Source organism: Lepidochelys kempii, chromosome 7 (genome assembly GCF_965140285.1).
Source record: "Lepidochelys kempii isolate rLepKem1 chromosome 7, rLepKem1.hap1, whole genome shotgun sequence".
Classification (NCBI taxonomy): domain Eukaryota; kingdom Metazoa; phylum Chordata; order Testudines; family Cheloniidae; genus Lepidochelys; species Lepidochelys kempii.
Window position 1 is genome coordinate 36,404,549 of NC_136386.1, and position 13,821 is coordinate 36,418,369.

Below are 13,821 nucleotides of genomic sequence, written 5' to 3' on the forward strand. Positions count from 1 at the left end.
AAGGTGAGTTAAATAATCTTTTGCATGTGTGTGCATGCGCACATATACACACAGATGCACACAACAAGATAAAAAAAAAACATCCTGGGTGCACATAAAAGGTTTCTTTTAGAAAGATTCTACTGAAATAAAAAATGATGCCCAAAACTACATCTTTCAAAACAGAAGGAACTTTTAAAGTGTTACCAAAAGAGTGAATAACGGTCATGAATACCAGCAAAGTGAATCAGCAGAGATCCTTTTGAATCCTACTTTGAAATAGTCACTCATCACTGTATTTGATTAATAGCAACATTAAGTCTGGGCCAGTGGCAGTTTTAAAGTTAGATTTTTTTGCAACCTGGCATAGGTAGAAACAGTTTCTTTATCCTACTGGAGATTTAATATTCTAGGCCTTCCAGTGAGGTGCAGAGTACAGCATTCATTTTCTATCCCTAGTCAGCCATTAGGTATCATTCGTGGTATTGATGCAGGGTATTATCATGATGCCAATTTAACCATAATTCCTCATCCAAACAGTAACAAAATGTTTATAAGCATTTGATCAAGATACCTACAAATGGATTAAACAGAGGTGCTAGACACATAGCCCTGGTCTACACTAGGACTTTAGGTCGAATTTAGCAGCGTTAAATTGATGTAAACCTGCACCCATCCACACGATGAAGCCCTTTATTTCGACTTAAAGGGCTCTTAAAATCAATTTCCTTACTCCACCCCTGACAAGTGGATTAGCGCTTAAATCAGCCTTGCTGGGTCGAATTTGGGGTACTGTGGACACAATTCGACGGTATTGGCCTCCGGGAGCTATCCCAGAGTGCTCCATTGTGACTGCTCTGGACAGCACTCTCAACTCAGATGCACTGGCCAGGTAGACAGGAAAAGAACCGCGAACTTTTGAATCTCATTTCCTGTTTGGCCAGCGTGGCAAGCTGCAGGTGACCATGCAGAGCTCATCAGCAGAGGTGACCATGCAGAGCTCATCAGCAGAGGTGACCATGATGGAGTCCCAGAATCGCAAAAGAGCTCCAGCATGGACTGAACGGGAGGTACAGGATCTGATCGCTGTATGGGGAGAGGAATCTGTGCTATCAGAACTCCGTTCCAGTTTTCGAAATGCCAAAACCTTTGTCAAAATCTCCCAGGGCATGAAGGACAGAGGCCATAACATGCAGCTTCTATGATGAGCTGCATGCCATTTTAGGGGGTTCAGCCACCACTACCCCTGCTGTGTTGTTTGACTCCTTGAATGGAGATGGAGGCAACACGGAAGCAAGTTTTGGGGACGAAGAAGATGATGATGAGGTTGTAGATAGCTCACAGCAAGCAAGCGGAGAAACCGGTTTTCCCGACAGCCAGGAACTGTTTCTCACCCTGGACCTGGAGCCAGTACCCCCCAAACCCACCCAAGGCTGCCGCCTGGACCCAGCAGGTGGAGAAGGGACCTCTGGTGAGTGTACCTTTTAAAATACTATACATGGTTTAAAAGCAAGCATGTGAAAGGATTAATTTGCCCTGGCATTCGCGGCTCTCCTGGATGTACTCCCAAAGCCTTTGCAAAAGGTTTCTGGGGAGGGCAGCCTTATTGCATCCTCCGTGGTAGGACACTTTACCACTCCAGGCCAGTAACACGTACTCGGGAATCATTGTACAACAAAGCATTGCAGTGTATGTTTGCTGGCGTTCAAACAACATCCGTTCTTTATCTCTCTGTGTTATCCTCAGGAGAGTGAGATATCATACATGGTCACCTGGTTGAAATAGGGTGCTTTTCTTCAGGGGACACTCAGAGGTGCCCATTCCTGCTGGGCTGTTTGCCTGTGGCTGAACAGAAATGTTCCCCACTGTTAGCCACGGGGAGAGTTGAGGGGGTAGCCACGCTGTGGGGGGAGGCAAAATGTGACCTTGTAACGAAAGCACATGTGCTATGTATGTAATGTTAACAGCAAGGTTTACCCTGAAAGAGTGTAGCCACTGTTTTATAAAATGTGTCTTTTTAAATACCGCTGTCCCTTTTTTTTTCTCCACCAGCTGCATGTGTTTCAATGATCACAGGATCTTCTCCTTCCCAGAGGCTAATGAAGATTAGAAAGAAAAAAAAAAAGCACTTGTGATGAAATGTTCTCTGAGCTCATGCTGTCCTCCCACACTGACAGAGCACAGACAAATGCGTGGAGGCAAATAATGTCAGAGTGCAGGAAAGCACAAAATGACCGGGAGGAGAGATGGCGGGCTGAAGAGAGTGAGTGGCGGGCTGAAGAGAGGGCTGAAGCTCAAATGTGGCAGCAGAGTGATGAGAGGAGGCAGGATTCAATGCTGAGGCTGCTGGAGGATCGAACCATATGCTCCAGTGTATGGTTGAGCTGCAGCAAAGGCAGCTGGAGCACAGACTGCCACTACAGTCCCTGTGTAACCAACCACCCTCCTCCCCAAGTTCCATAGCCTCCACACCCAGATGCCCAAGAATGCGGTGGGGGGGCCTCCGGCCAACCAGCCACTCCACCACAGAGGATTGCCCAAAAAACAGAAGGCTGGCATTCAATAAATTTTAAAGTTGTAAACTTTTAAAGTGCTGTGTGGCATTTTCCTTCCCTCCTCCATCACCCCTCCTGGGCTACCTTGGTCGTCATCCCCCTATTTGTGTGATGAATGAATAAAGAAAGCATGAATGTGAAGCAACAATGACTTTATTGCCTCTGCAAGCAGTGATCGAAGGGAGGAGGGGAGGGTGGTTAGCTTACAGGGAAGTAGAGTGAACCAAGGGGCAGGGGGTTTCATCAAGGAGAAACAAACAGAACTTTCACACCGTAGCCTGGCCAGTCATGAAACTGGTTTTCAAAGCTTCTCTGATGCATACCGCGCCCTCCTATGCTCTTCTAACCGCCCTGGTGTCTGGCTGCGCATAGCCAGCAGCCAGGCGATTTGCCTCAACCTCCCACCCCGCCATAAACGTCTCCCCCTTACTCTCATAGAGATTGTGGAGCGCACAGCAAGCAGTAATAACAGTGGGAATATTGGTTTCGCTGAGGTCTAAGTGAGTCAGTAAACTGCGCCAGCGCGCCTTTAAATGTCCAAATGCACATTCTACCACCATTTTGCACTTGCTCAGCCTGTAGTTGAACAGCTCCTGACTACTGTCCAGGCTGCCTGTGTATGGCTTCATGAGCCATGGCATTAAGGGGTAGGCTGGGTCCCCAAGGATAACTATAGGCATTTCAACATCCCCAACAGTTATTTTCTGGTCTGGGAATAAAGTCCCTTCCTGCAGCTTTTGAAACAGACCAGAGTTCCTGAAGATGCGAGCGTCATGTACCTTTCCCGGCCATCCCACGTTGATGTTGGTGAAACATCCCTTGTGATCCATCAGAGCTTGCAGCACTATTGAAAAGTACCCCTTGTGGTTTATGTACTCGCCGGCTTGGTGCTCCGGTGCCAAGATAGGGATATGGGTTCCGTCTATGGCCCCACCACAGTTAGGGAATCCCATTGCAGCAAAGCCATCCACTATGACCTGCACATTTCCCAGGGTCACAACCCTTGATATCAGCAGATCTTTGATTGCGTGGGCTACTTGCATCACAGCAGCCCCCACAGTAGATTTGCCCACTCCAAATTGATTCCCAACTGACCGGTAGCTGTCTGGCATTGCAAGCTTCCACAGGGCTATTGCCACTCGCTTCTCAGCTGTGAGGGCTGCTCTCATCTTGGTATTCATGCGCTTCAGGGCAGGGGAAAGTAAGTCACAAAGTTCCATGAAAGTGCCCTTACGCATGCGAAAGTTTTGCAGCCACTGGGAATTGTCCCAGACCTGTAACACTATGCGGTCCCACTAGTCTGTGCTTGTTTCCCGAGCCCAGAATCGGCATTCCACAGCATGAACCTGCCCCATTAGCACCATGATGCATGCATTGGCAGGGCCCATGCTTTCAGAGAAATCTGTGTCCATGTCCTGATCACTCACGTGACTGCGCTGATGTCGCCTCCTCGCCCGGTATCGCTTTGCCAGGTTCTGGTGCTGCATATACTGCTGGATAATGCGTGTGGTGTTTAATGTGCTCCTAATTGCCAAAGTGAGCTGAGCGGCCTCCATGCTTGCCTTGGTATGGCGTCCGCACAGAAAAAAGGCGCAGAATGACTGTCTGCCGTTGCTCTGATGGAGGGAGGGGCGACTGACGACATGGCTTACAGGGCTGGCTTACAGGGAATTAAAGTCAACAAAGGGGGTGGCTTTATATCAAGGAGTATTTCAGGCAGGACTTCACGGAGGGTTCCAATAAGAAATGGTGCACCTAAGTAATTGTTCTTATTGGAACAAGCAGGTTGGTCTGGCCTCTGATTGATCCATGGCTAGATATACCTCGCTGCACCTTCTCTGTGAGTGACTGCAGTGTGACCTAGAGGAATGAGTCCCCTAGGCGGGGGAGGGGGTGAAAGCAAATGAGTACAAAACAAATCTGGTCTATTTCTTGTTTTGATCCACTCCATCTATCTTTTACATCTTTGGCTGGCAGTAGAAGGTGCAGAAGTACTGCAAGCCATCCACATCTCATGGCTGCTCAGCAGAAGATGGTACAATAGGACTGTTAGCCATCCTCATCTCTTGCCTGCCTGGCAGAAGATGGTACAATAGGACTGCTAGCAATCCGTATCGCCTGCCTACTCACTATAAGATGGCTCAATAGGACTGACTGCAGGACTAAAGAGAATGACCTGGTCAAGTCACTTCTAATGTAGTCCCTGCACCCATGTCTGCTCAGGCGCTCCTGGCCGATGTGGCCAGGAGCACCTTGGACATGACAATGACGGCTACCAGTCCTATTGTACCATCTGCTACCACAAGGCAATGGGTTGCTGCTGCTGTGTAGCAATGCAGTACCACGTCTGCCAGCACCCAGGAGACATACGGTGACGGTTAGCTGAGCAGGTTCCATACTTGCCATGGTATGGCGTCTGCACAGGTAACTCAAGAAAAAAGGCGCGAAAAGATTGTCTACTGCTGCTTTCACGGAGGGCGGGAGGGAACGGGGGCCTGACGATATGTACCCAGAACCACCTGTGACAATGTTTTAGCCCCATCAGGCATTGGGATCTCAACCCAGAATTCCAATGGGCAGCGGAGACTGCGGGAACTGTGGGATAGCTCCCCACAGTGCAAAACTCCGAAAGTCGATGCTTGCCTCGGTACTGTGGAAGCACTCCACTGAGTTAATGCACTTAATGCACTTAGAGCATTTTCTGTGGGGACACACACACTCGAATATATAAAACTGATTTCTAAAAAAACGACGTCTATAAATTTGACCTAATTTCGTAGTGTAGACATACCCATATTGGTTGGCTCCAACTTCGTCAGGCAGGTATTAGCAATAACCCTTCCAAGAGTTTACCCTTTTATACCCTTTAATAAACAGGTGGTGTTATTGCCTGATGCTAACTTAGCTGAAACCAAAGATTTTGGCCGGTTTGAGTTAATTACTGGTCCAACACGCACAATCCTTTCTTATTTACTATCCCTCATAACTGGAGCCTCTTCTTCCTTCTATCTTATCAGTTACCTTTCAGGTCCAGTTTTTCCAACTCAGCCATATTCTTTCAAAGCCCTTCCACAACTGCGAACAGACCTACGCTTCACATGATATATATATATATACACACAGATTGAGAGAGAACGTTTCATTATGTCATTCATGGTAAGCATCTCATGGTAACTAAGAAAGCCTGGCACAGTGGGTGGTCTACATTTTCAACAGTGATTTTAGGATGACTCAATTTTTGGGTGTCCAACCTCAGAGACACTCAAAGGGGGCTACTTGTCAGATCAGCGGCGCATCCGCCTTTTGAAAATCACTAGTTGTGTTTGAAAATGTAGGCTTGTACTGATACCTTTTTAAATGCTAAAATATTTCTTTTTTTTCCTAAAAAAAATCTTGTCAGCTGAGAGTCTGTATGTTTTAAGGAGTTATGTTGGGTATGTGTGAAAGGGATTTGTCAGATTAGGGTTAAATGTTAAGGTGCGCGTTGCTGGTGATAAATATCATTAGGATATAGCCTCTCTCTCCAAACTAGGTCTTTTAGCTCCACCTGCCTGCTTTGCAAGCTCACTAATGCACAGTGGAATTATAGGCATTTGGATTCTCCAACCTGGATCACAGGTGTCAGGTTAATTGCACTGGAACTGAGCACAGTCAGCCATGGGTTTCTTTAAGACAGAGAGAGGTATGATAGTGTGCAGCCCCATACCTGCCCCCTGCAGTGCAGTACACTTACTCATGTCTCTGACTCTCTGGATAGTCCAGACAATTCTCAAAAAGCCTACACAGGATTCCAATAATCTTGAAAATTGTTGCCCTATGTCCAATCAAAAAAGTCTCAATGACATTCCACATATAGCACTGAGTGCAGTGCTAACATCTTGGGGTTCAAATGGGCCTGGCACAGAAATGGCTTTGGTAGCCACTCACTTGGGGGGGTGGGGGTAGTTTGCAGGGATCAGTCTTTCCATTCTCTTTTTAAGTATATACAGAAGACCCTTCAGGAGTGAATTTACTTTGTGCACTCATTCTAAAGTCTTCACTATGTGTTTTCATTTGTACTTGAAACATTTAATGTATGTTTCAGTTACAAATAAATGTATGCTAAGCAGATGCCATCTTCATTAATATGAACTGATCTATGGCAAGGGTCAATTCAGTATTCATTTAACTGACTGCCATTGATTTGTAGATATGTAGGGTTGTTCTACCCTCCATGTTCCTTCTGTGAAAAAAATAATTTATCTTTGTATACAGTAGGATTAACTTTATATACCGTAAATAAGACTACATTATATCACTGACACTTTAGAACTCAGGCATTCACAAAGGTCAGGATTGTTCTTCGCTAATGCCTTTTATAAGAGATGATGTTATGCTTGTGACTGACACCAAATACTACAGTAAACTACCACCTTTTAGTGCTGAAAGATACCACTAAGCATAGCATCCTCTTGTTAATTGGAGAATGAGGACACCCAGAAATATTTTCAGTAATCTTTAAAAGGAGATGATTGCAATGAAATTTTATCCAGACTTTCCAGGAAGGTAACTGTACCCGTTTACAATTTTTTTGTGTTATTTACATCTCCCTGGAATAGTTTAATTATATTATGTGGTTTGGATTTTACTACATTTTTATTTCTGGCAGTAGCATTCTTTACTTTGCTTAAGGCAGCAATATTCTCCAGAGCATTAATTTATGTAATTTTGCATTGAAAAGTTTGTGACGCTGCCTGTCAATACACTCAGCTATCTTACTCTTTTTACAGCTATTCAATATCTGGAGATCACTTCTTGGTCTGTATTCAGAGCACTAATCACAGCCCTCTCAATGACCAGTTTGCATTTTCTGGCAAATCCCTTTTGTGCCAAGAGACTATGTAAAAAGACAGCAATACTGTTCTTTAAAGTCTCAGCCACTGCCTGCCCAAAAAAGAGCATCTAGATCTGGTTCAGCTCAGATAAAGCCAAAGTGACATTTATTGGAAGTTATAATAGAGAAAACAGAAGGCAAAAAGACCTTCAACACCTGACAATATCTACAAAAAGATCCTGACAATAAGGTGCTGAACTTTAGTTACAGAATCTTGAAAGCTACTTGTTTCCCAATGTGGTAAAAATCTCTTGGCTTTTTCTTAGCCAAAGCTTTTCCTCACCTTTAGGATAATGTTTCATATTCTCCTTGGAGATTATGTATTTTTCTAACCAGGTTTTAGATACAGTCCATTCCTCTTTTCATCCAAAAGGTCACATGCTTACAGGAGGCATGAAATATTTTGTGTTTGTTAGTTTTTGATAACCAACATCCTTCCCTGGAAAGTTGCACAGACAACCTTAAGTCTGGAATTTCCTAACATCAGTTCTTGAATTTGCAACCTTAACATTCCTTTAACATAAAATTTGGGGTGCAATTTCCCAAGTGTGTTTAAAAAGAAAAAAGAAAACTGAACCAGAAATTCTGATTTTTTTAACCATATTGACAACCCATTCCTTACCCCTCCCACTCCCAAACCTGGATCATCATCAGAGTTTTGACCTTTTGATTAATAGCACAGACCTCTAATCCTTGAGCTAATAGCATAACTAGTAGCAGTAGAAGGCTGTTATCTTCTGTGGACCAGGCTCAAGATGAGGATGAGATGCACTGTTTAAAAGTGGGTTTCACAACTATTTGCTGACAGCAGAGAAATGTAGAAATGCAGGACTCCTGGATTCAATTCCAGATTCTGGAGAGGCGTGTACTCTACTTGCTACAGACCCCTTCTGCCTCTGGGCCCCCACTCTGACCCCACCCTCTCTCCTCCTCCCTGTGCCTGCACCCCAATGCTCTGCCTCCTGCCTTTTTGTGGCTCTCCACCCCCTGAACACCGTGGCTTCTGTCCCCTTTCCCTCTGCCTCTCCTGCAGCCCCAGCCTGAAGCATACACAGGGCAGCTCTTCAGAGAATTTAGCTGCCAAAGTCTAAGAAGTCTCTACTGAAAGTGTGCCAACTGAGATTTGAAAGCCTCATAACTTGGCCAAATTTGGACATATTTTCACAGGGATGACACAAGGGATATCCCTGACAGCACAGCAATCCTCCTTCCAAATTTAAAGCCCTTGTTCTAACATTTGAAGTCACTAGAGCTTCTCAGCTAAATGGTTGTGAGAATTTTTTAACTTGGGGAAAACAGTTATTTCGACTAATTTTGTATTCAGAAACAACTGAACCATATTAGCTGAAACTTTCCAAAAGCAATTTAGCCTTAGGCAGAAACCCAACATGGAATATTTCAGTTTGAACAGTTAACATTTGGTGAAACTTATAAACAACTGAAAACAGGGTCTTATAATAGAACGTGTCACATAAACTGGACTATAGGCTCTACTACCAACTCTGCCTATAATCATGTAATAATTAGAATATGTACTCCTCAATAATTCATTACTCATAAGAACGGCCATTCTGGATCTGACCAAAGGTCCATCTAGCCCAGCATCCTGTCTTCTGACAGTGGCCAATGCCAGGTGCCCCAGAGGGAATGAACAGAACAGGGTAATCATCAAGTGATCCCTGTTGCCCATTCCCAGCTTCTGGCAAACAGAGCCTAGGGACACCATCACTATCCATTGTAGCTAATAGCCATTGATGGACCTATCCTCCATGAACTTATCTAGTTCTTTTTTGAACCCTGTTATAGTCTTGGCCTTCATAACATCCTCTGGCAAGGAGTTCCACAGATTGACTGTGAGTTGTGTAAAAAATACTTTTTTGTTTGGTTTAAACCTGCTGCCTATTAATTTAATTTGGCAGCCCCTAGTTTTTGTGTTATGAGAAGGAATAAATAACACTTCCTTATTTACTTTCTCCACAGCAGGCGTGATTTTATAGACTTCTATCATATCCCCCTTAGCCGTCTCTTTTCCAAGCTAAAAAGTCCCAGTCTTATTAATCTCTCCTCGTATGGAAGCTGTTCCATACCCCTAATAATTTTTGTTGCCCTTTTCAAACCTTTTCCAATTCCTATACATCTTTTTTGAGATGGGGCACAAAGTCACAATGATAGTTATATCTACTTCACATGGGACTTTGATCTAGAATTCGGTGATGACCTTGTTAGATTTACTTGCAGTAACCAAAATTCATTCTGTGTTCTGTAGTTAACATCGTCTTTTTGTGCAGAACTGCATTAATATGCTTATGGGAAGTTGGCACAATGATAGTTCATTTGTGTAATCCCCAGCACAGCTCTTACTATAGGTAATTGAAAGGCCTAAATAAAGATTCCAAAACAATTAAGCTGTAGAGTTTGGTTACAGCTGTCATAGTTTTCTTTCATGCATTTTATTTGGGTTCTTACAAAGGATGTGGCACATGGTTTTTGTTCCTCCCTTTTGGCTACAGAAAAAAAAAATCAGCTACAGATTAGGGCTGTCGATTAATCGCAGTTAACTGATGCGATTAACTAAAAAAAATGAATCACGATTAAAAAAATTAATCATGATTAATCACAGTTTTAATCACACTGTTAAACAATAGAATACCAGTTGAAATTTATTGAATATTTTTGGATGGTTTTCTACATTTTCAAATACATTGATTTCAATTACAACACAGAATACAAATTGTACACTGCTCACTTTATATTATTATTTTGATTACAAATATTTGCACTGTAAAAAAACAAAAGAAACAATAACTTTCAATTCATCTCATGCAAGTACTGTAGTGCAATCTCTTTATCGTGAAAGTGCAACTTAGAAATGTAGATTTTTTTTGTTACATAACCGCTCTCAAAAACAAAACAATGCAAATCTTTAGAGCCTACAAGTCCATTCAGTACTACTTCTCATTCAGCCAATCGCTCAGACAAACAAGTTTGTTTACATTTACAGGAGATAATGCTGTCCTCTTGTTATTTACAATGTCACCAGAAAGTGAGAACAGGCATTCGCATGGGACTTTTGTAGCCGGCATTGCAAGGTATTTACATGCCAGATATGCTAAACATTTGTATGCCCCTTCATGTTTTGGCCACCATTCCAGAGCACATGCTTCCATGTTGATGATGCTCGTTAAAAAAATAATGTGTTAATTAAATTTGTGACTGAACTCCTTCCCTGGGGGAGAATTGTATGTTTCCGGCTCTATTTTACCCCCATTCTGCCATATATTTCATGTTATAGTAGATGACCCAGCACGTTGTTCATTTTAAGAACACTTTCGCTGCAGATCTGACAAAACTCAAAGAAGGTACCAATGTGAGATTTCTAAAGATAGCTACAGCTCTCAACCCAAGGTTTAAGAATCTGAAGGGCCTTCCAAAATCTGAGAGGGACGAGGTATGGAGCATGCTTTCAGAAGTCTTAAAAGAGCAAAACCAACAGAACCCGAACCACCAAAAAAGAAAATCAACCTTCTGCTGGTGGTATTTGACTTAGATGATGAAAATGAACATGCGTCAGTCTGCACTGCTTTGGATTGTTATTGAGTAGAACTCATCATCAGCATGGACGCAAGTCCTCTGGAATGGTTGTTGAAGCATAAAGGGACATATGAATATTTAGTGCACCTGGCATGTAAATATCTTGCAACATCAGCTACAACAGTGCCATGTGAACGCCCGTTCTCACTTTCAGGTTACTTTGTGAACAAAAAGCAGGCAGCATTATCTCCCTTAAATATAAACAAACTTTTTTGTCTGAGCAATTGGCTGAACAAGAAATAGGATTGAGTGAACTTGTAGGCTCTAAAGTTTTATATTGTTTTATTTTTTAATGCAGTTATTTTTTGTACAAAATTCTACATTTGTAAGTTCAGCTTTCACGATAGAGATTGCACTACAGTACTTGTATTAGGTGAATTGAAAAATACTCTCTTTTGTTTTTTACTGTGTAAATATTTGTAATAAAAATAAATATAAAGTGAGTATTGTACACTTTGTATTCTGTGATTATAATTGAAATCAATATATTTGAAAATGTGGAAAACATCCAAAAATTAAATAAATAGTATTCTATTGTTGTTTAACAGTGCGATTAATTGTGATTACTTTTTTAATCGCTTGACAGCCCTACTACAGATTAATTAATCAAAATGTAAGTTTGTCATCATTACCTCACAAGGATACAGAGGCAAATATTTTAGGTCTTCTGTAGTGCTAAGACCAAATGCATTTTTTGACAGAATCAGACAAATGATTTTATATATTCTGCTCTGGATTCTTCACTCATTCATGAAATATTAAAACTATATCCAGTTCTATTTTTCTTCAGGGAAGTGAAGTTTGTCAGTTTGAATGATATCCTATTCAATCTCCACATTTAAAAATAGCAAACATGAGAGGGAAAAGTAGGTTTTGCATCATTGTGGATTCATAAAATTACTCTTCATTTGGAAGAGAAAATATGATGGTAGCCTTTAAATAACTGCAAAAGAGCATATTTCCTTCACTTTCCCACAATTTAAGAAATATATACATTTTCAAAAAATCATATTTTAGGTTGATTGTATTTGCAGTCCATAGCTCTTTGGGAAGCAGAGCAGTATTTGAGAAGTCTGGGGATTAGATTACTAAATGTATTTGTCCATGACCTTTTAATACTGAAGACTGAAAAAAGACTAAAGAATGTAAAAGCTAATCTGCTGCTAATATGGGATGTCAGAGGCTGACATTTTTACTTTACAAATGTGGAACATAAATCTGTGATAGTGCATATTTACAAAAGGTCTTTATGAAAGTTCAAGAGTGTGACAGCTAACATTTAAGTGTCCTCATTATTGAGTTGTTAACTGTTATCTTCTTTTTAATTTCTCCTAAATGATTTCTTGTTACTTTAAGTAGAACCAATTTTTTTAATTGCTAATTGGTAGTGAAAGTATAAAAGCACTGGAGATATAAAATGAAACTTAAAGAGAGAAAGCATTAAAAATGAGTAAGTATTTCTGGCATTTGCAAAACATAAATGAGGGTATGTTTATTTTATGAATGCAAAGAGCTGAAGTGGTGGTGTTCTTAATACTACTTTTTGTTACTTTGCAGGTCTGAAGGTGAAAGCTCAAGAAGCGTCAGGTACGTGTTTACATTGTCATTTCTTCCTTCTGTCACACAGTCCCTACAGAGCTGGCTATTTTAATGAAACAATGTGCTTTGATTTCTGGCTGAATGCTGCAAGTAAACTGTGTTTTGCATTAAAAAGGCTTGATTTAAAAGCACAAAACAAAAGAGAGAATGTTTTACAATCTTTTTTAACTTTTATTTTAAAATTGGTCCTATTTTACACAAAAATAAAAAAGCATGCTATAGTCACTGTGTTTCAATTAGGACCAACAAACAGACAAACACAATGTTTGCTGGCTTTGTTGTCTAGCTGCAACAGACTGCAAGAAGGTTTAGTTCAGATTTGTGTACAAGAGGATTTTCTGTACCTTAGCAAAACCAAGACTGGGACAGCCAGGCAACATAATTTCATTGTCATTTCTAGTGTTTCTTCTTACCGTGTAGCATGTTGGCCACTACTCTAGCGAAGGAGTGCACCAACTCTTAGTTCTAGGGCGTAACCACTGTCAAATTCCATGTCAATACAAAATGTCCCTCTGCTCTCATGTTTGGTTGTCTTTGTACAATCCTGTTTCTTTTACGTAACAAGGAAGAGAAACTCCTTAGATTTTCTTTAAAGTAGTTTGATTTCACGGAGATCCTGATGACATTGGAAGATTTTGATGGTTAGGGCATCAGACCTTTAATGCATTTAACATATTTTATCATTATTGTCTTGGATTTGCCTCACACACTGAAAATATATTTCTCTTCTTTGTCATAGTTGTGAACTGTGGAACTCTTAATGGGCATTTAAAATCAGTCAGAACTTTAAAAACTGCACACTTGGAGCCTGTTTCTGCATTTCAATTGCATTCATACTCCTTTTAGCTACAACAAATGTGTTGATGCGCAAGCAATGCAGGCTTGGGTCCATGATTGCTAGATTGAGAATGGCAGCCACAAAATCTCTGCCTAAGTTTGCAGTTTGCTATATTCATGGTTACCATGTTTCCCCATTTGCTGGCATTGTAAGCTATTGCCGCCAGAAAATCACTACCATGAAAAAATCAACTCTAGGCTGCTCCAGTCCGGAATATCTGCAAAAACTCACAGACTTGCAGATTAATCAGTTTCATATTTGTGTATCAGACATCAAGGGATTTTCTAAAACATGAGTGAAAACTCTGCTCAGAATCACGCACCAGCTTTCTGTGCCTTTCAGCTGATTGCTTAATTAGGACACTTTCCAATAAATATCAAATCAAT

The 13,821-nt window shown here is 41.5% G+C and overlaps 1 protein-coding gene across 9 annotated transcripts in view; it reads left to right on the top strand.

Annotated features, from left to right (window-relative positions):
- IQSEC1 (IQ motif and Sec7 domain ArfGEF 1) overlaps positions 1-13,821 on the top strand; it is a 723,214-nt gene that overhangs the window by 182,726 nt on the left and 526,667 nt on the right. For all 9 annotated transcript variants that reach the window (XM_073352194.2, XM_073352208.2, XM_073352210.2 and 6 more), the window contains exon 2: positions 12,556-12,585. In XM_073352194.2, coding sequence (XP_073208295.1) covers positions 12,556-12,585 — 30 coding nt within the window. The remainder of the gene's footprint in view (positions 1-12,555; positions 12,586-13,821) is intronic.